This window comes from Apteryx rowi, unplaced genomic scaffold (assembly GCF_003343035.1).
Source record: "Apteryx rowi isolate R43461 unplaced genomic scaffold, aptRow1 scaffold_12, whole genome shotgun sequence".
Lineage (NCBI taxonomy): Eukaryota > Metazoa > Chordata > Aves > Apterygiformes > Apterygidae > Apteryx > Apteryx rowi.
The window spans coordinates 2773903-2798044 of NW_020447419.1; the positions used below are offsets into that span (position 1 = coordinate 2773903).

The following is a 24142-nucleotide window of genomic DNA, read 5'->3' on the forward strand; positions in this document are numbered from 1 at the left end:
TTCCTAGTCCAGCAGAGCTATTTTGGGTCCTAGTGGAAGGATGGGGAGACCATGTTGGGGACCCCCCGGAATTTCCATTAAAAATACTATAAACAAAAGTTTGTTTAGATATGTTGTACTGTAAATGGTAAGGGTTTGTGAGAAAACGTTCAAAACTGGAATCTTCAGGCTTTACATGGGACTGCGAAAAGAGGTAATAGTTTTCATTTTAAAATCCAAACAAACAAAACCAGTTTTGATTATTTCCGATAGAACGTAATCAGTATACTTCAAATCTTTAAACTTAGTAAAGACCTGGAAAGCTTATCAAGTTGTCCAACTCATAAATTACATCCCTTAAAATATTTCCAAAACTAGACTGGATGTGTGCGTGTGGCAAAGCAGCCTTTCCATAGTGCCTTTTCAGCTTTGGTCTATGCCGTTTAGCCGCTGGGCGTGAGAAGAAACAAAATTATCTGATAAAGCGCAATGAAACCAGCCCCTGCTCTCCCTGCCCGACGGGGAACTGCTGCGTGAGAGGAGTGGATTTTGCTTGCTGTCTTTAGGGTAGAGGGAGTTTCCTTGGGAGAAAACTTTGCGTTTTCCCAAGTCCCAGGTCTTGGGCTGTTTGAAGCTTGGCTCTCCCTGGCACAACAGTTCGCTGTGCAGCTGGTGAGACCTGCAGCAGAGAACAGAGATGAGAATTGTTCCCATGTTCCTTTAAAAAAATAAAAAAAAAGGGTTATAGTAAGCAAGCAGTCAATAATAGCAGTACTCAAAAACCTCATTGCTTTTGATATTTTTAAAAAAGGGCTCGCATCTTTCAAAAGAGCATATTTTGGCCAATTCTACCGATTACGCCTCTAGTCATGGAGAGTTTTGTTTGTATTGATCTAATCCAAGAGTGGGAATGGCTCCAGAAATGCTGTTCTGATCTGGCTCATGTTTTGCATAATATAATGCCCATTTCAAAAGTTGGGATATATTCAGATTTATTTGCTCGCGGATAAGAAGAGCCAACAAGCTGTTGGTAAAGGGTAAAAGAATTAGGCAAAAAAAATCCTCGACCCCGCACTTGAAAATCTAAGTCGCATTGCTATTATGACGGAGAAAGATGCATGGGAAAAACGCAGTTGGAAGATGCTGCTTCTGTGTATCTTTTCCTAATTCACTTTTGTCATTGCTTGATGCACRATGGTCTAATAGACTCAGTAGAGCTATAATTCTGGAGTAGCTTTGAACTGGTCTTCAAAACTGGGAACTGAATGCTATAATATTGAAGGATATCTTCTGAAAACTGGCTGTACTAAAATGGTATTTCCTAACTCATCCGACACATCTCCATGGTATGTTCAGATCAGAGTTTGGTGACTTTTGGAAAGACGATGCTTTTTTTTTTTTTTTTTTTTTTTTTTTTTTTTTGCTATCGTCTTGCTCCGAATTTGTTGTGCACCAGGTTAGAGATAGCTGGGAAGAGAAGGGATGGAAGGAAGGAGGAGGGTGAACAGTGTTGGATATAAGCCTTTTGGTCAGGTTGTTCTTGACTTTTCTGACAGACCCTTATAGACATCAGCAAAAAAGGAAACATGTTGGACTGGACAGGTTCGCTCTGATATGCAGGTCGCTCTGGCTGTGCGGCCGTTGATCCATGCCTAGCACATCCCTATTCAATGCCTAATTCTGCCCTTGACAGAACTAGTATGGCCTTCACCGAGGCCTGCTTTTGGCCCATAAGCTGCTGGGATCAACTGGTTCTGCATTTTGCCTGCATTTCTGCCATTTCAGCCTTTCTGCGTGTTCTGTGGTAAATACCAGCCCTCTGTCCCTTTTGATAAAAGCGTTTAAATTGCTGGGATTATCACAGACCGTATTTGTGCCTCTCCACCTCTACGGCTGATACTGAAAGGACTCGCGCTGATTTTTTGCAGAACCCAATCCAGTGGTTAATACGTGATTCCTGTTACAATTCTCTGAATCCCTGAATACCAGTCTTCCTTCCCTCCCTGCTCCTGTGCCCTGCTGACTATTTCTCCTCTGGTTTCCCGCAGTGTGTGCTGGCACGGAGAACAAGCTGAGCTCCCTGTCCGACCTGGAGCAGCAGTATCGGGCGCTGCGCAAGTACTATGAGAACTGCGAGGTAGTTATGGGCAACCTGGAAATCACCAGCATTGAGCACAACCGAGACCTGTCCTTCCTGCGGGTAAGCCACCTTCTTTTTTATTCCTGTTTTTATGCGTTTATGGGAGTGGCCGCGGATGGAGAAGGGCAGGTCTTTTTCCACTGGTGCCCATAGCCTGCAATATCAGAGGACGATAAAATGTCACAGATGTGCAAAGAGCAGTGATGGCGCTGGGGCAGATGCTCTGAGTATGCATCGTTTAGGTTTATCCGGGATTCGTGGGAGAGAGCCGTGTCGATACGCAGGACGGTGACGCCTCGTGCGTGTCCGTTGCTCCGTGTTGCCAGCAGATACAGAGCTGCTACGGCTGGATTTAGGAAGGTCAGAGGCTCAGGCACTCATGGCTTTGACAAGCTAATCCTAATAAAGTGCTATATATGGACTGGCTAATAGAATAAACAAGTGGATAACTCGGGGCAAAATTTGTGGAGCATTTATTTAAAAATAAGTAAGCAAGTCAGCAGTTACTAAACGAACAGGAAACCCTCTCCGTTTGCAAGCCTGGAGGTACGACGCCGCTTGACTCCTCAGCTTTCGGAGGTCTGCGATAGCTCAGGGCGTCCCGCCGCTGGGGAGCTCGGGCGGCGCGCTCCTCCAAGGCCCCCTCCTTGAGGGGATTGCAGGTTTCCCCGGAAAATCACGCTTTTGGCCTTCGTGTTCGGGAGGGACCCGGCGCGGGGGGGGGGGGGGGTGTTACGGAAACGGCCGCAACGCGTGAGGAAAGGTGGCGGTACGGCCGGGGCGCTGATCGCACTGGGGCGCGTGCGTTTCGCGGCTGCGGCACGCGGGGAGACCCATCCGCCCGGCTCCGGAACGGATCGGCGCGGCTCGGGGGCTCGCGCGAGGGCAGCGTCCTYGGCCGCCCTGGGCATCGCCGACGTTCCCGCCGCTCCCGGAAACCCCCCGGGGGCTCCGCGCTCGTTACGGAGAATTCTCCCGGTTCGGCTTTCCTTCCGCCTTGCAGGCAGGGAAGCAAATTAATTGCGTGTTACGGAGTCACTGCTCCCTGCAGAGAACCGGCTTAAACGGCGTAAAATGTTAGTGGGAAGCCAGCAGTAAAATGGGCGAATGGGAGCGAGAAGGAAGGGCCCCGCGCGGTGAACGAGGGCAGCCCAGTCGCGTTCGCCTTGGGGCAATGGTTACTATAGCCTCTTTTTTTTTTTTTTTTTTTTTTNGGTTACTATAGCCTCTTTTTTTTTTTTTTTTTTTTAGTGGTAGTGGTATTTATCTTACCTGCAACTGCCCTCTCACAGATCTCTCGGCAAAAACCAGAACTTAAAACCCAATAACGCAGAGGTCTAGTTAATATGATGAATTGTGGTCATTAAAATAGAAAATCAAACGGAGGAGAACATGTTCTTGGTGAGGCAAATAAATAAATAAATGTTGGCATATTTATACCGATAATTCGACATTCATTAGTTAGATGTTATTACTTGTTTTATTGTTTTAAAAGTGATTTTAATGCCCAAATGAAGGCGGCAGATGRGAGATAACTAAAAGAAAGGTTGTTTGTCTCTCTTGGACATGGCGAACGCGTCRTGCAACGTGATGCTTCTCCGGCCTGCTCCGTTTTTTTGCTTTGTCTGTGTCCGTGGCGATAATTGCCCTCTTTCCCCACCAAACGGACTTCCAGCAGGCAGTCGGTGTCCCGCCGGCTTGTGGGTGGTGGTGTGCGTGTCTGACGCGTGCTGTGCCTCTGCGCGCCTCCTGCCTTCGCGTGGGCTCGGCCGGAGACCTTTCCCTCCAGGCAGCAGGGAAGAGCCTCGCCAACGAGCCGTCCCTCACCTTTCCTCAGGCTATCATAAGCGAATGCCATAAATGAATTCAGGTGGGGGGGGGRRARGAAAAAAAAGTAATTTTATTTACCCCGCAGAGGAAGATTAAAAGATCAGCATCCCATCTTTCATATTTATTCAGACATTTATTCCCTAAGTGGATTTGCTTTACGTATGCGAGGTGGCTCTCTGGGTGTCTGCTGGTTAAGGCTACAAAGGGCCGCCCATCCCCTGCAGTAGGCGCTGAGCCGTGTAGGCTTCCAGGCCCGTGCACAAGGCTTGGCCGTGAGACCACGGCAGCCTCCTTCCCTTGAGAAGGCACCGCGCAGGCTTGCGCTCTCATGGCAGCCTCGTACCTACGCAGGGAGCAGAGGCCTCCTGTTGTAGGTTTGCAAATGTGGTATCGCCTGCTCGTGGGCGCCCAAAAGGAGGGCGAGCAGTTCCAGCGCGAGGTCGTCCACCGCAAGGCCCTGGCTCTGGGAGGGCGAAAGGTGGCATAACCTGATGCTGCAAAAAATTTGCCCTAGTGCTGGATATGGCACAGTGTTTTCGGCCATGGGCTGATCTCTGCTTCTCTCTGTTCTCCTGAGGCTCAATCTACCTGCGCAAAATTTGTGTTGGTTTAATACAGCCGATGGAGTCCCACCACTGCAAGCTTCTAAAATAAGCTGGCTACGCAGTGAGACACCTGTCTTCCATGGCAGAGACAAGGTCTCCACTGGAATAGATGCTGCAGGTGAAGTAGCTTCTGTCTCCAAGAGCTTGTGGTTGCAGTAGGTGAGACAAATGCTTGGGTGGGAAGAGAGAGTTGGTGACGTCTCTGGGATCCCGCAGCAAGCCAACAGCAAAGGCAGGAGCGGGTCAGGCTTCCCCTCTCCCTCCACCATCTTCCCCTGCTCCCTGCTTCAGTGCTCTGCCCAGCGACTTGATTCGACAAATTGTGCGGGGCCCGGTGCCGACGCGAGGGCTTGCTCGGTGAAGCTAAAGATAGTTTTCCTGGTGCACGTCTTGAGTCTCATCAAGGCTGGAGCTGAGAATCAGTTCCCTGTTTGGATTTCAGAAATAATCTTAAGACCAAATCACTGCTTCCCTTTGCAAGCGACTGCTTTGCTGCAGACACAGGAACTTATTTTAGTTCCACTTAGCAAAACTGACAGTTTGTATTGTGGACTTGTTCGTATTTCTTAATAGCATCTCTGTATTCAATTTTCTAAATGAAATAATTAGTATACCGCAAAACAATCATCTGCAAGCACTCATGTTCTGTTAAACACATTTGGTAAACGAGAGTTATCCTAGCTTAATCCTCAGGCTTTTAGCAATTCGCAGCCAGTAAATTGTCATTTTGTCGCTGGATTTTATTTAACCAATTCAGATTATTTATTTCTGAAGACATGACCAAAGTTCTGCGCTGTTTGCTGCAATAACTCTTCCCACTGGTTATGAAACTTATTTCTGATTGCAATCAGCAGCCTTCTGAAAATGATCTACCAGGGCGGCATATGCTCTTTTTGCTTTACCTTTGTAACGCCCGGGCCCACTATAGCGCTTCACCACAGCTGCGTTAGCAGCTACCCGCGTGCCGCTTAACCCGGTACGAGTTACGTGGCAGCTTTGCAGCCGCTGCAGTTACCGCAGAAACGTGTAGCCGCACCTCGACATGTATGAGCGGGTTCCGTGAAGTCGGGGCAGCCAGCCCGTGTCTGCGGTGCCGCTTTTCTTGCGGCGCCGCTTTGCCTGTGGCCGGCGGCACTTCGGCACGCGGTGCGCCTGCGTCGCCGGTGGCTGGCAGGCTCCCGGCTGCGCGCGCGCCCGGGCGGGGGGCGCGCGGGGTCCAGCAAAGCCGCTTGCCGGCCCCGCCGCCTTTGCGGGCACGGGGCAGGGCTTTGCGCAGCCGTGGGGAGGGACCCCCTCGAGCCGCCCCGACGCCGCTAGTTTGGTCCGGCTGCAGCAAACCGTTTTTTAACGCTGTTTACAAACCCAGCAGCTTCTTGTCTCCAACCAGCTAATACTTTTGCTAGTTCCCTGTAGGCAGATTTTGACTCTGTTTTATCCTCCTTTTTCTTCTCTCTCCCTCCCTTCCTCCCCTTTTATTTTTATAGCTGCCCAGAGCTTTGTAATAGGCAGAATAACTGTGCTAGGAAGCTCATTTCTCTTCTGTGCACGGGACTAACCTCCTGTCCCTGGAATAAGCCCAGACTACCCCCCCCCCCCCAACTTGCGCTACCTCTCAGTCCCTTCTTCTGCTTTCCCGAGCACACCCCACCAGCAATGCAAAACCAGCAAATAGCCCCAGACTGCCTTGCAGTGCAATTTTGGCATTGCTTTGAGGCTGATAGCATAACTTAAAAATTGCACAAGCTGCTACTCTTYCGCTTGAATTAAATTCTCAGCTCCTGCAAAACAAACACAGAAGTGAATTAATACACAGTTAATCCTCAAGCTGGGTTTGCCAAGCCATAACCAAATATATGTACATTAGCTATTGCCCCATTAATTTAGCAATTATTTTTGGTGGTTTTTGTATGAATGATRTAGTTTGAAATAAGGGATTGTGTTTGTAGGACGACTGGCGTGCTGCATAAATGCAGGCTCCCTAGCAATTGCTGAAGGACGGTTTCTGTTTTGCAGCGGTTTCTTTGCGTAACCACTGGACTTCTCTTGATGCGCTGGTGATTGCTGTGTGCTGGCGTTGGTGTGAATAACCGTGGCCGGGATGCGAGGGACAGCAGCAGAGGAGCGTAGAAAAGCAGGAGCATCCCTCTGCTTTTCCTTTCGTCCCCTGTTCCTGGTGGCAGTGGTTCAGGCTCTCGCGACTCGGGCAGAGTGTTGCGAGCACCTTGTCCCCTCGCCTGAAGCAGGGCCACCTTTGCCTCCCTGGAGGACATTGCTTTGTATTGGAACAGGCCTTCTCCTGGTTTCTGGAATTAACTTTGGGGTCATGCACTGCAGGAAAGGTCCGCACAGTGAATACTGCTCTTTCCGTTTGAAAGCTAATAGCTGCAAATGTGCAATGCRTCTCAGCTATGCGTTTCTCCGTCATCTGCTTCTGCTGCTTCTCTTTTTTTATTTGTGATTGATTTGCTGTATAATACATGAGCTGTTGCCCTGGCTTCCCTGACTAGCAGATGGGATTGACAGGTCCTTTGCCCGGCACCCACCCACTCCTTGCAGAGATCTGGGATGGGTCCCAACCTGGAGCTGTATTTCCCCCCGTCTCCCGCAGGCTGTCAGCAACCCAGAGCTTCCCCAGCTCCTTTGCAGCTCACGTGGTCGGTCTGCCTGTGTCAAGAAGGCTTCGGTCTGAGGAAGCGTCCTTCAGCTGCAGCGCACACATTGAGAGCCGTCTGAGAGATTTGAAGTCCAGGCTGATTAAGGAGTCTCTTTAAATTGTCTTTTAGCTTCTTGCTTTTAGTTCTCATTGTACTTCACGTACTCTCCCCGCCAGTTGCCTAGGACAGTCTGTCTGGTTCGTGTGCGTGTCAGCGATACAAACTCTTCAACAGGATGGAGATAAAAGAGCTCTAACTTAAATTATTCAAAGTAACTCAAACCCACGCACATGCTCGAGATCAGTAATATCCTCTTTGCTTGCTACYAGGAGTTCTGGCTTTGCGGTTGCAGCAACAGCTGCCCTTCATTATATCGAGAAGATCACTGGGGAGGTGATGATCAGCATCCGATGTTTCCCAGCTCTTTGCATGTCTGTTGGTCAGAGAGCAGGAGCTCCCCCGTGCCCGGGAGCTGCGCTGGTGTCTGGCGTTAGCCTCCTCGTGGCCGCGGCCAGAGGTCGGCCCTTCTCACTAATTCTGCTGCATCTCCCGGAGCCCGTTCTACAGCCGGCTCTTAGGGGCTGCTGAGATACCTTCCACGCCTGCCAGGTCTCACAAGTATTTCATTAGAGCAGTTCCACTCGCTGCTGTTGAAGAGATGCCAAGGGCGGTTGTGAGCGGCTTTTTCTCCGCTCCCCAGGGCTCGGGCTGTGCCACCCCTTCCCCACCCCTCTCATTGAGAGATTAGGAGGTGCAACAGGCCCCCGTGCCAAAAATACGCTCCGGACGCTAGCTTCTCCTTCGTTGCTGCTCCAGGTGGGACTCTGTCAAGGTTTGGCAGAGGTAAAGTGGTGGATGGGCGCCAGCGGACGAAGCTTCAGCCAAGGCAGCCTGCAGGGATATTAATGGTAGGGGAAGGCGTTTTGAGGAGCTGGCAGTGTCTTCARTCACCCTGTGAATGTCATGAATGTGCCTGGGGGCTTGAAACGTTCAGCAGTCTCTGAAGCGGATGTGTTCCTGCTCCGTGTTTAGGAAGCACCAGCAGTAGCCAGGAAAACCTTCCTTTTTCCTCCCGTTGGACTTTCCTCCCTAATGCAGGTGGTCTTGTTCCCTTCCTGTTAGCCTGTTACACTGTGCTGTATTTGRGGGTACGTGAGGCTGTAGTTGGTGCTGACCCCAGCTGGTCCCTTCCTGATCCAGTTGTCACGGTGAAAATGTGTTATGGCTTTTGTAACATCTGCCTGTGATCTTTGGGGTGCAGGAGATGGTCTGACTGGCTCTGCCAAATATCTCATGGGGTAAAGCGTGGACTAATATCATCACCTCTCTCATCTACAATACGACCTGTGTTCATTTATACCCAACTGGCTAGGTGTCCTCATGGTGAATCCTGGGGCTCAGCGTTGGCTACCAACAAAAGCATACATCAAAAAACGAATTCTTAACCTGACCAAATGCAACTTGGAGATGCATCTCCCTGTCCAGCCTTGTAATTCTTTATTAAATCCTGATTATTAATTTATTTCCCTCCGCCCCATCATTTTGTGTCCTGTCAAACTCTTTCTTCTCTCTCTGTCCTTGAAGAGTTCTGGCACTGTCTGCTCCTGTGTACCTGCAAAATATGGGGGTTTAGGCCAGAATCCAGAAACTGTTGTGGTAGGTACTGTAGAAATGCTTGTAGTGGATGCAGATCRTTATTAAAAATAAAACAGTGCAAACCTTCTTAATTAGGTGTTGTTTCTTTTAGAAGCTGATCTTCCCTCTAGGCAAATGAAACCAATTAGGCCTTCCCTTTCAACCACCTTATGCTGTTAATGGTCTTACTCTTGTAAGTATAAACCTCTCCCCTACCTCTGCTTTTGGAAACGCTGGCCTAATTAAAGTTGGACTAAATCAAACAATGAAGTAAAGTTAAATAACCGACAAAAACCTTAGCTGCAAATACTTCTAAATTATAAATGGATTTATTAGGTTATAAAACAAATGAGTAGTTTTCTTCCAACCATAGAAAGAGGTGTTATTTACATGTGGGGTAAATGGTGAGTGTAATGAGTTTTCTAGTCTAGTCTTAACCTTAATTAGGAGTTGGAATAGACTCCACAATTTCACTCTGTTCACGGACAGACTTTGCTCAGAGAAAACATTGGTGTCATTTGGGCTTTTTTGTCCACCCACCCTCCCAAAGATACTTACTTGAAGTCAAGAGAGGCACAGACAAGGTATAGATAAATACAGATATATGTAATGGTTGGGAAGCAGTCTGCACTACAGAGAAGCATTTTTGCATGTTGCTTTGAGTGACATTTTTGTGTTTTCCTGAGTATTTAAGGAATAAATTGCCAGTTTTTTCCTGTAGACCTCCTCCACGCCAATCCCTTCTTATTATGGAATGAAATGAAATTAAACAAACTGACTTTCCGAAAGCTGAATAATTGTGCATTGTAATACACTGGCTCACGGTGATGGATCAATGGGCTTGAATTGCTGTTAAAAGCTCTATGAAAGGGAAGGCAAAGGCTTTCACTGTAAGCTGTGTCAAGGGGTGGAGGAGCAGAAGGAGGGGTAGAGGCTTTGTGCTAAACCAGATCAATTTTAAAGGTTTCCTCTGTAGATGTCTGCCTTTAGGGCTTTTACCGTTCAGAAATGTCAGCACAATTGTGCAGATTGCAGCATTTAGCGACATTAATGCTCCCACCTCAAAGCTGGTACTAGCGCTGGGCCGTCTAACCGTGGGCCCACGTGTGCCCAGCATGCATCCTCGCCGAGGGAGAGAAGTTCACCTTCCTGAACATCCACCTCAAAGCCAGCGTTTCCAGTGAGTTTGCCTGTGCTTTGCTCCCAGTCTCCCCACYGGCAAGCAGCTGTGAGGAACATCCATGTTATTCATGTGCTGCGCATATTGCCGTCTTTGAACTCGTCCATGAGAGCTGCCTCTGAAGTGCTTTGCTACAAGCGCCGAACCCTACGTGGTATGAAGTCGAGTGCCACTAACTTTGGGGATGAGACGTCCCTGGTGTCAGTTATCGTCACTGGAAGGTTGAATGGAGGAGTTTCTGGTTAAAGCAATGAGGATCTAGTTCAACGAAGTGCTTCTGCAGGTGGCTAAGCGCAGCCGGTCCCATTGACTTCTGGTACTTGTGTTTGAAGTTAAGTAGGAGGCTAATAGCGTTTGCATGCTCTGTTGAATACTGGGTTTCTGGTAATGTTCTTTTGTCCCTTTTGTGGTGAGTAGTCCTAGCAGAGAGGAGGAATGAAGTGCTTTGAGGTACTATCTGAGCATAATAAACTTGCACCTGTCAAAAGGAGAGGTAGAAATAGCACGCTGATTTTAACAAACCTGCAGTTTTTGGGCAGGAAAAATAATAGTGACAGCTTAATGTTGCTCACTAGAAAGAGATGATACCAAAATTACAGTTTGTAAGAGAGTTTATGCTCACGCTTTAAGAAAACAACCTTAACAAGCCCGGGACAGAGACAAGAGACTGAAAATAAGCGTCATTCAGTTTGAGCAGGATGAGAAGGATGTAGCCAAGTGGGATCAGATCCAAGGTCCATCTGGTCCAAGAGCTTGAATGGTGGCCAGAGCTCAACACTGCRACTCGTCCCGATTTCTGATATTTTGAGACTGAGGCAGATCCTAAGTGCCAACAAAGTAGCAATAAAGTATTATGAATTGTTTTATCATCGTGGATAATCGTGGTGATTATGGAAGTGCCTGCTTGCTTTGGGTCTCCCTGAATTCTTGGTCCTTGGGAGTCCTGCGGCCATGAGTCCCCCGGGATCACTGCAGAGGACAATGTGCAAAGCATCGACCAAGAAACCTGTTGAAACACATAGCTACAAGTATATTGGCTCCTCTAAATGAGGAAGCCTGAGATGTGGGATGTTCCTTCAAGGCCTTTTCATACCAGCACCGCTAATTTATGGATGGGAAGATGCCTTGCGTTTGGAACATGACTTCTGAAAACAAAACCCCCCAAACCTGAATTTATCAGCTTACGTTCCAGAAAGGGCCAAAAGGCAGGGAGGAATGAAAGGAATGGCAAGGCGTRAGTCATCCCGCTGCTGTAAATCAGAAGCAACAACCCCGTGTAATACATACCTCAGGAGCAGTAACGACAGTTCATCCTTCAGAAATACTGTGCRGAGTGAAGGCCTAAGAAAGGAAAATCTATAATGAATATCAGGAAATTARTGGCTGTCTTTGTAAAACCGTAGAATAACCTCTTCAGGAAGCGGAAGACATTAGCAGAGTCTTTTAAAATCCACTGAATGATCAACTACAAAATGTATCTGTTGTAAGGAACAGCCTTGATAAAGGTATGGAAAACGTGACCTATTAGATCTTGGATTTCTGTCATTTTTAAAATAACATGTTTAGTTTCTCTGGAGGCTGGGGAATTTTTATGTTAAAGAAAGAAGAGAGAAAGTGTGTTCCCCAGATGGGTTACCCTACCGCTTTCCTAGCTGGTGAGCTCAATGTAAAACGTACGTGCTGTTATGAGAGCCAATCTCTGCAGCCTGTGTACGTGAAAACRTATATATTTCATCTGCTGTGCAACCTTGGTTATTGTCACGTTGTCTGGGAAAGGCGCTCTGCTAAAAGTACCCAAGATGACTAGGAAAGAAAAAAAAGAAAACCGCGAACCGGAGTCCTCCCGATTTCTGTGTTGTTTGTGTGGTGGTCGCCTGAGCAGGCGGCGAAGCGCTTTACCTCCCCGCAAAAGCACGCGCCTCCAAAGTAGCTGCTACGGCAGTCTCTGCCGGAGGAGGCTGCCAGAAGGGATGGGGCGGATTTGGCTTCTCGGTATTTGCCGCCGATCTGCAAGGAGACAGCACTGCGAGGGAAATGCTTGCAAAGAGCAGCTAGCYGCGCTGTTTTAAAATTTGCCGCGGGAGCGGAGACAGCTGTGCCGCTTCCAGGCGCACGTGTTGCTCTGAGGTCCGCTGCGGTCCTGGTTGTCTGACCGGTGGCTGGATACCCTCCTCCCGACGCTTCCACTCGCTGAAGATGCCGGTATTTGTAACTGAGCTCTGTCAAATGGCCAGACCGTTCGGCGCACCCAGCCGTGCGGGCAAGCGGATCCAGCGCCCGAGGTTACGGCTGCCGTGCCCCGGTCCCCGATAACGCGGCACGCTCCCGCGAGTGTCGCCGTGCTGAGGTTGCCGTTCGATCTCAGTGGAGCGGCTGGATTTCAGCTGCAGGTTATCCGCTCTTTCATCTCCTCGCTTAGGCGCGGAGCTGATCGGTTTCGGCTGTAGATCAGTTGTGCCCCCAAGCAGCCCCGAGTACGCTCGTGCCATTTGTAACGGAGACGAAAACGCGTTTGGGCACGAGCTATAGATCTTCCGCTACGGATCCTCCACCCTTGCGAATAAATATCCATCACGGCGCTCGAGGACTCGCTCCGTGAGCCAGCCGTCTTCGTTTCATTAGGATATAATGGATTATTTTAGCAGGACAACGCCTATAGAAGAATAAAAGGTGGTTGAAAGGGCATTTACTTCTGGCACTGCCTAAAAACGTCCCTGGCTGGGTAGCACCAAAATCCCTCAAACTGATCATGTGGAAATGTACGGTTACARCCTGTCAAGAAGCAGTGCTCTTTCTGGGAATGAAGAAGAGGTCATTCCAAAAAAAAAAACATTTTCATACAGTCTTTTTCCCCCCCAGAAAAGCCATTTCTGGCCACTGATGTCCCCAAGACAAACCAGAAATTTGGCTTCATTTGYGGCAGAGATTTGTTTTTGTTGGGAGGAAGTTTTTTATCCGAGGTGCCTGTGGGGCTTGTAGAGGATCCTCTAGGAAGCCGCATGACCAGGCTCTTCCCCGTCTGCTGCTGCCTCTCCCTCCCCGTCCTGCTCTGCCGGCTCCCGCTGGCCCTCCGCGCCTGCTGAACCGGGGCAGTGAGGTCCTGCAGGTTAGAGCGAAACTATATGTGGTTTTTTCTTGTTTCTTTTCCTGTTTTTGGAGGGTTTCATTGAACTCGGGCTGTTTAATGGACGCAGCGCAGAGCGCGGCTGGGAGCGCGGGACCCTCCTTGCGCTCGCAGCCCGGAGAGCTGCGCTCGGCGCCCCGCTGCAGCGGGCACGGCCCTGCTCGCCCGGCGTACGCGGGGCGCGTTCAGCCCCCGCCAAAAAGCCAACCCTGTACGAGCRTGCTCGCTTGTACGGGCTGTACAAAAAAAAGCGTGAAAGCGAGACGCCTTCATCTCTCCTCGCGTAAGCGTGTTTTTGCTGTCTGTATTCAAGGCACCCTTTTCCCTCAAATCAGGCTAAAGCGTTYGATGACTTAAAACGGTCATTTTCTGTGTTGTTTCCGAGATTGAGCGAAATAATCGGTTTCAATGGAAATGCTGTTTTTTATGTCTCATTTACCTCAAAATTGTATTTGCAGTATGCAAAAGTTGGAAGAAAAAAACAAAAAACCAGGGTTCATGGCGCGACCATAGGCTTTGCTTTTGCTTCTGCGTACTTTGGATAACCTTTTCCTGTCCCCGCTTCCCGAGGCCTAGTGCTGGCTCGCCTTTCCCGGGAGCGTCGCTCCTTTTGCAGCTCGAATCGTTCCTTAGCGCCTTTGCCGCGCTGCCGCACTTGCGGCGTCGGGATGCRATTCTGACCTCTGCGGGGAGACGCCGCAACAGCTTTTTGCGTCTAATCAGGGCTGAAGTTTTGCTAGGTGAAGCAGCTGGCAATTTTACAACAACTGCTGTCTGTAGCTATTAGCRTCACCGTGAAGAGCCTAAAACTAACAGCTCCTTAAGCAATTAAAAAAAAAGAAATTTCCCTGAGATTTTAATATTGCATCARGCAATGAATTTATAGCCGATGCAGATGTTTCGTGGATCTGCCGCAGGCAGTGTCCACTGGATCTTAATTGCCAGGATGATGAGTCCTGTTGTGTCGGCTTAGCAGGAGCTTCCCAGAAGCAAAATAAGGAGGCCTTCATCTCTGGTTTCATAAAAAGCTACTGGTGAAGACTTCTGTTGTTTCCTTAAATAAGCGTCTTCAGTTCTTTCCTCGAGATGTGTCTTGAAGTGCCACCATGGGATTCTTGCAAAATGCAAAGGTCTCCCAACTGACAGGGCTTTCCAGAGGCAGTGATTTTTCATAGCCCTTGTTCTTTAACTGTCGTCGAATCAGCCATTGTCGTACTTGATACACGCCTTTGTTTTGATTTGTGTATTATTTGCTCCACCGCTGGAGCGAGCAGTTCGTGGAGGCACGTGTCACGGCATGGTCCTCTGGTGGGTCTCGTCTCCCACGTGCTCCTGTTCAGTAACAGCTTGGGCTCACCCCTGTGACAACAAAACACCTCTTTTTTTTTAAACTTAAGCCCCAGATTTCTAGATTTACGTCTTTGGGCTTGATCACCATAACCCTCAGCAGTGCTTTGGAACGCCGGCTCTGAAAGCTGTGAGCGTTGGGAACAGTTTGTGGCTTGCGGGGGCCTCGAGCGCTTCTGGTGGATAAACCGGTGAAACCATCGCAAGGGAGAGCAAAAGACCGGCTAACACGGCCTTTCCGCGGACCGTGCACTGGAAAGGACGTGCTACCAAAAGAAAAACTTAGGACTCACGCGCCAAAGGGTATGATGACACGAAGCATGATATTATGGGCAGTCTGCTGGGTTTTGTGCAGTGCGTTCTGTGCGGCGCGTCCGCTGCATGCCGAGCTTGGTCACTGTTTGCTGGCAAAAATAGTCCTTTGGTGAGTGATCTTTCRGACTGGAGAGCTGTCGGCTTATTATTAGGATAGTAGCATTGTTGTTATTTTTCAGAGGAAGAGGAGAAAATGAGAAGAAATTGCAGCAAAATGTCAGCAAGCGCTGAAAATAGAGGAAGAGCAGCAGCGGYTCTTTGGTGTTTTTGCAGACGGGCAAGCGCACGCGGCAGGAATAATGCCAGCGTGGAGTTGCCACCAGCCTCGCTCACTACCTCCTGTTTTTAAATATCTAAAGTTTAATGTTTAATTGTGGATGATGCTGGATAGCAAAATCAAAATATAGAAATTTGCATTAAGATACCAGTTGTGGTGAGCGTGTATCAATAACGTAAGCTGTATGACGCTGAATGGCCATGGTCTTCCATGAAATCCTTGCAATTTCTCCTCCGTTCCCTGTCTAGACAAGATTTATTAAACGAGCCTCTAAAGGAATTGTCCTTCTTTGCTTCCTTTTATTGCTGGTGGGAGCCAGTTTGAGGCTCYTCTCTCCTGCGCGAAGGGCCGCTCTCCTGCTCTGATTGATGAGGCRGACGGAAGGGATCATTATTGTACGAGCCCGCGCGCCTTGGAACAAGGCTACGGAGAAAAAGGCTATTCTTCACGTTTTGGATGCGCCGCCTGTTATTTCTGGTTTTCTTTCCTTTGTGAGCCCTCCTCTACGGCGCCGCCTCGTTTTCCTGGTTCGCTTTGGAGGGTAGGGAACGATCCAGTGGGAATTCTGGATGGCGCCACTGGGAGGGGAGACAGGAGCAGAAGGAGTAGCCTGTTGTCCGTATTTGTGGGGTTTTTTTGCTTTATCTTTGGTTTTTTATGAAGACTAATTGAGATGTGCTCTTGAAACGCRTCCCCAGGTGTCCCCCTCCTTCAAGGAGAGGCAACAAGCGGGTGCAAAGCTGGTGGGACAACTGGTGGGACAGGCATCACAGCGCTGGCACGTGCTTGGTTCCCTGCCTCCGAGGGGGGACAAAATGCAAACCCGCCTCCTGGGGTCGCCGTGAGAAACCCCTGTGAAGCCCCTGCCAAGGGGGGTTTCCCTGCATCTCGCCCTGGTTCGCCCATGGCRACAGCCAAACGCAGGCGGTTTATCAGAATTTTACGTTCTGATCAACTGCATTCACCGGAACAAAAATTCTGAAAGGTTTTGCTGCGTGATAATTGAAATCTTTTGTTCAGTTCAAAGTGGAAAAAGGTCTTAATTTGCTTTAAATACTACATTCTGATACACTTGAAAAAAGACGACACTCACTGTTTTGCAGTTTATTTTTTCCTTCCCCTCCCTACCTGGAGTTCTTTGCCAAATTCAACATTAATATTCAATTTACTTTGGCCAACCAAAAATTGATTTTTTTTTTTTTCAAAGAATAAACATATCAGCACAGAATATTTTCTCCAACCTAATAAGGATAGATTTTTCCGTGGCATTTTATCAAATCTGCCTCCTCTTTGCTGGGTTACAATTTGAAAGAACCAAGTTATTCATAAAAATGCAGGTCAGTTTCTATTTTACTGAAAAGAGCTCTTGCCTCCGTAAGAAATATAATAAATGAAACAAAACGAAGACACACAGATGTTGTAATAAAATTAGTAAATTTGTATATCATTGAACTTCATTGAAATTATTGTAAATGGTGCTGTTACATTGTTTAATTATGCGCAATTAGCATTGGAATTGCTAACTCCCTGCTGGAACCTTTTCTCTTAGATTTACAATAGGTCATGGTAGAGTATTTTTCTCATTACTGTCATGGAGGCACTAATTGAACTGGATCCCATCTCCCACACTGACTGGCTTTATCCACAGAAGAATAATTTATTTACGTACAAATAGTTCTTTGCCATATTTAACTGAAGCCTGCAGCAGGCTTAATAGAGATGGCAGAATTTATAGTCCATTAAAGCGTTTTCTATCAAGTGTCGTCTGTGCAAACTGTTTTGGGCATATGAAGCAGGATTAAGATAGATCTAGTTTTGGTGGGTCTTGAAGATGCTTTTCCCGGGGCCCACAGCCAGGAGCTCTGGGTAAAGCAGCAGCAAAACTAAATTATGCGCGCGTGCGCGTGGAGACGCGTCCCCGGCACATCTGGGAAAGGGAGTATTTTGGTTTTGCTTTCCGGGTGTCAGCTCCATCGCTGGCAAAGGGGCTTTGCCCTCTGCGGCGCGTGAGCAGCGCTCAGCTCCCTCCCTTGCGCGGAACTGCCCGAGGTCGCCGTTGGGGCGAGCCCCTGGCTGGAAAGGCGGTGGAAAGCCCGGCAGGGAGGCAGCTCTTCGTTTCCTACCCAAAATCCAAAACGCGCGTGTTAAATCCCGTTCCTGCAAGGTGTAATGTGCTGACGCGGCGGAGCCGAGCACCTCGGCTCGCGTTTCTGACCACGAGCGTTTGGGGGTTTCTCTGTATCGCCCAAGCCGAAGCTGCTCGATAATACGCACAAATGATTTATTTGCCGCTGCTTTTGGCCAGCCACGAGCGACAACCGCAGCGTTTAGCTGCAGCCTTTCCTCCCGGCTCGGCTGCCTCCGGCTGCAACCGGTAAACGGCCGCGGGCGGCAGCGGAGACCTGCTGGYGCGCATTGCAAAAATAATAAATGCTTGCAAATAAGCAAAACCACTTGAAGTCTTTCTAAACATCTAGGCGCTCGTATGAGGTGGAGCAGCACCTCTCCGGCCTCGGGGCCGCGGCCAAACCTCCCTGGCCGGCTGCAGCCGGTGCAAGACCGGGGGCGCATCGGAGCAATTGCAGCAACCGCTGCTGCACGGTCACGAGTTTACTCAAAACTGTTTCCAGCAGCCAGGGAGTATGTTATTTATGATCCCCCTTCCCTCCCGATGTGTTTGAAGAGCATTTATCAAATCAGTCTGAGAATTCATTACGCAATTATTCTTTTTTTTATTATTATTATTATTTGCCTAAGCCTGCGCGGATGGGGGGGGGGCGCAGCGAGGGCAGAGCCTGTGCCCCCCCACCCCCCGTTACCATATGGTGTCTATTCTTGGGGAAACGCTCGGCTCCGCTTTTTCCGGCAGCTCGCAGTGTGCGAGGTATCCCGTTGGCCGCGTGGACGAGAAAGCTCTTCCGCGTGGTTTTTCTTYGGGCGACCCAGCTATTCTGAGAGGCAGTAAGGGCCACTGAACAAAAATGTATGATGTATAATTAATGCAATAATTGTATAATTTTATTCCTGCTTTGCATCGAAGTTGCTGTGCACGGGACATGTATTAAATATGACTACAGTGCTGTTTCCCAAGACGACTGCTGCACAGGCGCTAGGAGGACCTCACTAGGCTACTCCAGTCAAACGTCGCCTTTGCAAAATAAATACAGCCTGTCTGGTGAATAAGAATGAGATTAGCTAAAGCCRTTAATTAGTGGGACTTTTAAAAGGAAGCTGGAAATGGAATAATTTGCCGTGTACAGCATCTTAATTTTCTTCGCTGTACATTAGTTTTCATTTTTGAGTGTTTACTCTGTTGTTGTTAGAAGCCTTTCAGAAGCTTCAAAYTTTTTTTCTGCCGGGTCCCGCCTGCCTTTCGAGCTTTCCTGTTTGGCAGGTGTTTCTTTCCGCTGGCCTTTGCGCCCCCCTCGTTCGTCATCGCTCCCGGGTGCGGAGCGGGGACAGCGTTGTGGCTCCGGCTCCCCCCGGCCGCATCTCTCCCGGAGCCTCCCTGCCGGAGAGCAGGGAGGACTGAGGTGCCCTCTTGGGCATGGCTGGAAGGGGTTAAAATGAAGTCAAAACCTTTGGAGAAATCTTCTCTGAAAGAAATTTAGAAACTGAAAAATGAGTTCGTTGGCTTATTCTTACAGCTTTTCCGTAAAGCTTGGAGCAATTTGTTTAAACATTGATTTTAACGTTTATTTTCCTAATTTTTTTTTTCTAGTGGCTTAATTTCCATTCCTTGTCTGGTGTGTGTTAATTTTCCATGCCATCACAAGCCTAATTCTTCTCTGTTTCAAATGAATATCATATAAATTAATTGCCATATGATTACCATGTAATTACATTGTGACTCATGACAGTTTAGACAAAGTATCATAGCTGCATCTTAAGAAATGATAAATGTTTGACTAATGTGTCAGAAAAATGTAAATATATTGTGATTATTGTGGCACTTTTAAACACATTAATTCCCTCCTTAGTTTCTGCAAGCTGTCAGTCATCCTGTGGCAAAGAGCAGTCGGTCCGCGCGCCAGAATTTATCCGCGTGTAGCCCCGGGACAGTTGCCTGTGTACCCGCAGGGGAGCTTTTTGCGAGAGAGGGCAGCAGGGCAGGTGCGTTGCCTGGGTCAAGAAGGGATCAGGCAGGACGCTTGAGAGACAAGGAGCTTCCAAGTAAGCTTCTCGTTTAATAAGTCTCATCATCTTAAGGAGTTTCAGATACCTTTTCCTGTACTTCACCTCATGTGCGGTTTTGTTCCAGCTCTGCACTGGGGCTATCAATTAGTTTTTGCTCTTTGGTGGTTCTTCTGGCCTGATGCTAACTTAGCTTGCTCTTCAGTGTGTCTTACGGTGAGTGTAGACAGGGACAGACCTTTTTAACAGCTGCTWTCGGGTGTCAGACTGACTCTTGTTGATAGTAAAAACACATTTAATGATGAATTGCTTAAAACAGCCTCTAAAGTTTCAGTTGCTCTGAGCTTGGTAAAGGTTTTACAAAAACATACCCCTATCTATGCCCAGGAAGCCACTGAATGCCAGATAGGAGATGGGGCTGTTTGGTTTTGGTTATGGATAGCTTTGCTGCTGATCTTGTCTTATCACTGAGGATGAAGTGTTTTAGGAAGACAGCAAGATTAGAAAAGAACACTTCGCTGTTTTTTAGCTTTCTTCTGGGCTTGTATGTCACAATAAAGTCGAGCCAAGAGGAGTTATGTAGACCTGTGGCAACGCCGAGAGCTTTATGTGTCCACAGGTGCCCCTGGGGCTGGAGGCATCTCCCAAGCTTGCTGCGTCCTCCTCTGCGTGCCAGCGGCTGCTGCTCTGGGCTTAGCCCCGTCTCTGCAGCGTGCTTTTACGCTGCTTGAGATGCTTGCCAAGTATTTAAAAGGGCTTCCTGGGTGATTTCAGAGTTGGACAAGTCAGTATGGGCCCGGTTATAGTGTGAACGTGGGCCCTACTTGATACTCATGCCGGGGGTTTATTGCTGCCCGGATTAATAGGCAGGCCAATGGCTTCGGCTTGCCCAGTTAAATTAACCAGCCATCGGTCGCAGGGATTCACTGAACTGAGCCAACGGCCCGGTGTCCTGAGCTCGTTGAAGGTCCTGCAGCAAGACTGGTAGCTGTCGACAGCAACTAAACAGGCAAATCCGTTAAAAAAGTGAACCGTGGAGTTCACGGCGAGGGGACGGGGAAGGGCGGTGTGGCTAGTGAGGTCAGAAGCTGGAGAGGACCGGCCGCACAGCTCGRGGTCCTCTGCCTCCACGAGGAGCGACGGCGCGAGGTACTGATCCGCCCCGGCAGGACGCCCCCAAAAGGGAGAGACCACAGCTAAAGCCGYGGTGGGAGCCCCGCGCCGGGCAGCCGGTCGGTCACAGCCGTACAGCCGGCAACCAACGTGCTGCTGCCCGATGACCCCACCTCTGGAGAGCATCCCCAGTCTACAGCAGCAGTAAGAGGGTCAAATCGAATTGCCCTCGGTCAGCGAGGCGCGAGCTTCAGAAGCCCCGGCAGAACTCGTTTCAGTATTTAGTGTTGAATGTGGGCCGTTTCTTTCCCCTTCCTTCTCCCTCTCCTTTTATTAAATGAGAAAGATGGGAAAGAAGATAAATTGAAAGGCTTGGTTAACGCAACGTGTGACGTTAGAAACAGCCCTAATACCGGAGTGCCCGATTAGGCCAATTAGAAAGGTAGGCTGGAAGTGCTCTGCGCATGCATCTGACGCGTGCCGAACACACGCAGCCCGTGCAAATAACACCAGGGAGCCAAGAGGAAAACCATGCGTGTCTTCTCGACTCTTAAACTGAGAGCCTGGAGCTGCAGTGGTCCGTCGGTGGTTGTGGTGACCCAAATCAAAGCAGCCTTGGGCTCCCGCTTTTAATTTGGCGAAGATTGCTAATTCTCTCTTACGCTGTTCCCGCTGTAAATCTGGCACTCCATTCGTTCCCCCACCCCCGCTGCTTATCAGGCTTTCTCTTGCTGAAATCTTAGATATTTTAAGGTTTATGGTAACACATGATTCCTGGTATTAATGCCAGGTATCTTAAGGAGATTTTACTTAGATAAATTATCAGTGGGATAGGAATAAGTAAGGAGCAATAGATCCCAGGAAACTGTTTCTACCAGACAGGATTTTCACATATACAATATATTCCAAAAAGAAAAATCTTGTTTTTGTTGTTGTTGTTGTTTTTTTTTAATTGAATGAAAAGATGGCAGTAAGGCATAGTAAAAGATACAGGCCCAAAGGTGTGAGCAGCCAAAGGCATAGTAAAAGATACAGCCCAAGGGTCCGATAAATGTGGTGTATGACTTCTTGAAGGTTTAAACAACATCCTGTGGCTGATCCTGCAGATGCGCCTTCACAACCGTGCGTGCCTGCGGTACGTATGGTAGTGGTTTGCATGGGAAAGCAATGTTAAGGAAGTATTTTTGTGCTTGCGGGATATATATGTATGAAGCCAGCTGTGAAGAAGCTTATCTGCCCTATCCCTGTAGGATCACCCACCTCTGCACGCCTCTCGTTCACCCCTATCAGAAAGCTGAGAACTGCTGATCTGCACATCAGAAAGTTTTGTTTTTCCATTTCTTCCCATGCAGCGGTGGACTGGGGATTTTTCAAACTTTGTGTTCTGTTGTTAGAAAATGCGGGTCTGCCCGCTGGAATCTTTCACAAAAACCTATCAATGTGGRCTTGGCATTTTGTGCCGGCGCAAAGCGAAAATGAATGTTTTGATCTCAGAGGTGCTGAAAATTAGAAGCGCTTTTCCAGCCAGCTCTGCTCACATTACGTTACGCCAACACAGCAGCCCTAACGTGATGTTAAAATGCGGGAAAAGTTTGTAATAGTTAATTCAGCGAGATATGCAGGGTAGCTTTTATTAATGTTGYTATTAGCTGGCATGATGTAAAACACACTTATTTCCTAGTATGGACAAGACCCCAGACTGGATGGCGAAGGAGGAGGAATGAATTCAAATGTGAGGCATTTTTTAACACACCTCTTTATACTAAATTGGAATTTGGCCCAGAGTGTACAGCTATGCGTTTTTACATTGTTGCTTAAGACAACGCATTTTCTAGACTGCCATTTCTCAACATAACATATTCCTGACTGTTTAGGCATTGTTTCAGTGGAAATGTTATTTTTTCTCCCTCCGGCACGGGTGCAAGCAGGGTTTTGCTAATGGAGCCCTCCTGTGTCTCTGCGAAAGCACATGTGCTGGTGGTGAAGGCAGCATTTCTCCCCACTTCTTGGGGAGATAGTTTACCATTTCAGATATTTCCCGGTGCTCTGTGATCCTAGGCACTGTCTGTTCACTCTTGGTTTTCTACTATTAAGTTTTCAATTATAGGTGCATTGTTGGTATATGCTACTTTGAGAACTGTTCTTCAGATTGGGAGGGTATGCATAAGCAGGCATAAATGAAAATGCCATAGTGAGTAATATGATATTCAAGAGCTTCATTTCAGATTTATAGTGATGAATGAAATACGAAAGGTTATGCAGCAGAATAGCCCTGGAAGTCATCTTAACCACAAGAAAATACTTGACACAGTAGGTAAGTAGGGAATTAAAAGTAGCGTGCTTACCTCAAGTGCAGTGCTTTCTGCGCAGGAGCTAGCGGTTGTTTAAATAGAGGAAATTTAAATTATACTGCCATTTGGCACAACAGTACTTAGTCTAATTTTATCAATTACTGTATAAACCTGTTGGGGAGAAGGCTGATTAGGGCCCGCTGTTTGACTAGGGAGTGATGTGGCAGGTTCAAATAGGTGCTAAGCTCCTCGTTATTAGCTTCGTTAAGTGGAGTGCTTTGCTTATAAGGTCGCCCAAAAACTTACCGCTTTAAAACAAGCGGTGCGTTGCTTTAGCAAGGATCTCGGAAATCCCTGTTAAAGTTAGGAGTTGAAGCTTGGAGGRGCCAGGAAGAAGGTGGCCCGTGTTGGTTTGGTTTCAGTGTTGTGTTTTTGGGTTGTGATGCAATTATTGCAGTACTCCTATTTTTCCTCTCTGGACTTGTGTTTCTGTCTAGCAATATTTTTGTTTAAGAAGAGAAATGGATTTTGAAGGAGGGCATTTTTATGCTTATTTCACGGATATGCTTGTTTACAGGGAAATTGCTGAGGATTTTGGCAGCCAGCCGCTGGTGAGCTTCACCACGTGCTGGTTTAGGATGCGGCTGCCTCCAGCTGCCCATCCCAACAGCAGCGTCCCCAGARCGCGGGGTGGCCTCAAACCTTAGCTAGTCTAGTCGTAGGCCAACGTTTTAGCTGAAGCCCACCTTCTTTGGCAGCTTGAGTCCAAACGCTGTGCTTACCACCGGGGAAGTGTCTGAGCTGTGAGCGCCGGTCGCCTTCTGCTGCCTCTGCGGCTGGAGGGACGTCTCTCAGCGGGGTAGCATGGACACCTCCAAAACGGTCATATCTAGACCGCCGCAGCATGACGCGTGAGGGGCCATCTGTCACAGCCCAAAGTCCTGTTTCTCCGAACGTGGGAGGAGTTTGGTAAGGCAGGATGCCATGCACTCAGTGGGGGAGACGAAAAGAGGTGCCCAACAGCCGCYGCCTCCACCGCGCTCTCCATGCAGCCCCGTAGCCTGAACGAGCAGTGAACGTTTTTGCTTGGAATAATAGCGGTGTCTGGCGCGCGGATGGGGCCTGGTGGTCTCGTGGAGCATAATACTGAATGCTCTGYGAGTGGGAAAGCAAAGCTGTGCTGTGAAAGTCGCCCTGGATGGGAAGCAGTGCCAGCTGGTGCTTGGTGGAGCATCTCTGCTGCCAGGGCAGGGACAAGCTAATCAGGTGCTCGCTTCAGGCCCTGGGCATCGGAGAATTGGCCTGCGTTGTAAATCTACTTTTATCTATCTATCTATCTATTTATTTATTTTTAGCATTTAGTGGTTTTTAGCTGTATCAGATGTTGGGGATCGCTCCACTCCCAGTGAGAAGAGTCAAGGTGGAGCATAGGTGTCTGTGTCAAGAAGGTTGACGTTTTGCCTGAGCTGTTCTTGCGTGCTGTATAAAGGATGAGATTTCTGATTAAAGTGATGAGTG

General features: G+C 48.4%; 1 protein-coding gene across 1 annotated transcript in view; it reads left to right on the top strand.

Annotated features, from left to right (window-relative positions):
• The first annotated feature begins 2011 nt into the window (after positions 1–2011).
• ERBB4 (erb-b2 receptor tyrosine kinase 4) overlaps positions 2012–24142 on the top strand; it is a 380218-nt gene continuing 358087 nt past the window's right edge. The window contains exon 1 of the mRNA XM_026088236.1: positions 2012–2179. Within this exon, the coding sequence (XP_025944021.1) occupies positions 2123–2179 (57 nt within the window). The 5' untranslated portion in view covers positions 2012–2122. The remainder of the gene's footprint in view (positions 2180–24142) is intronic.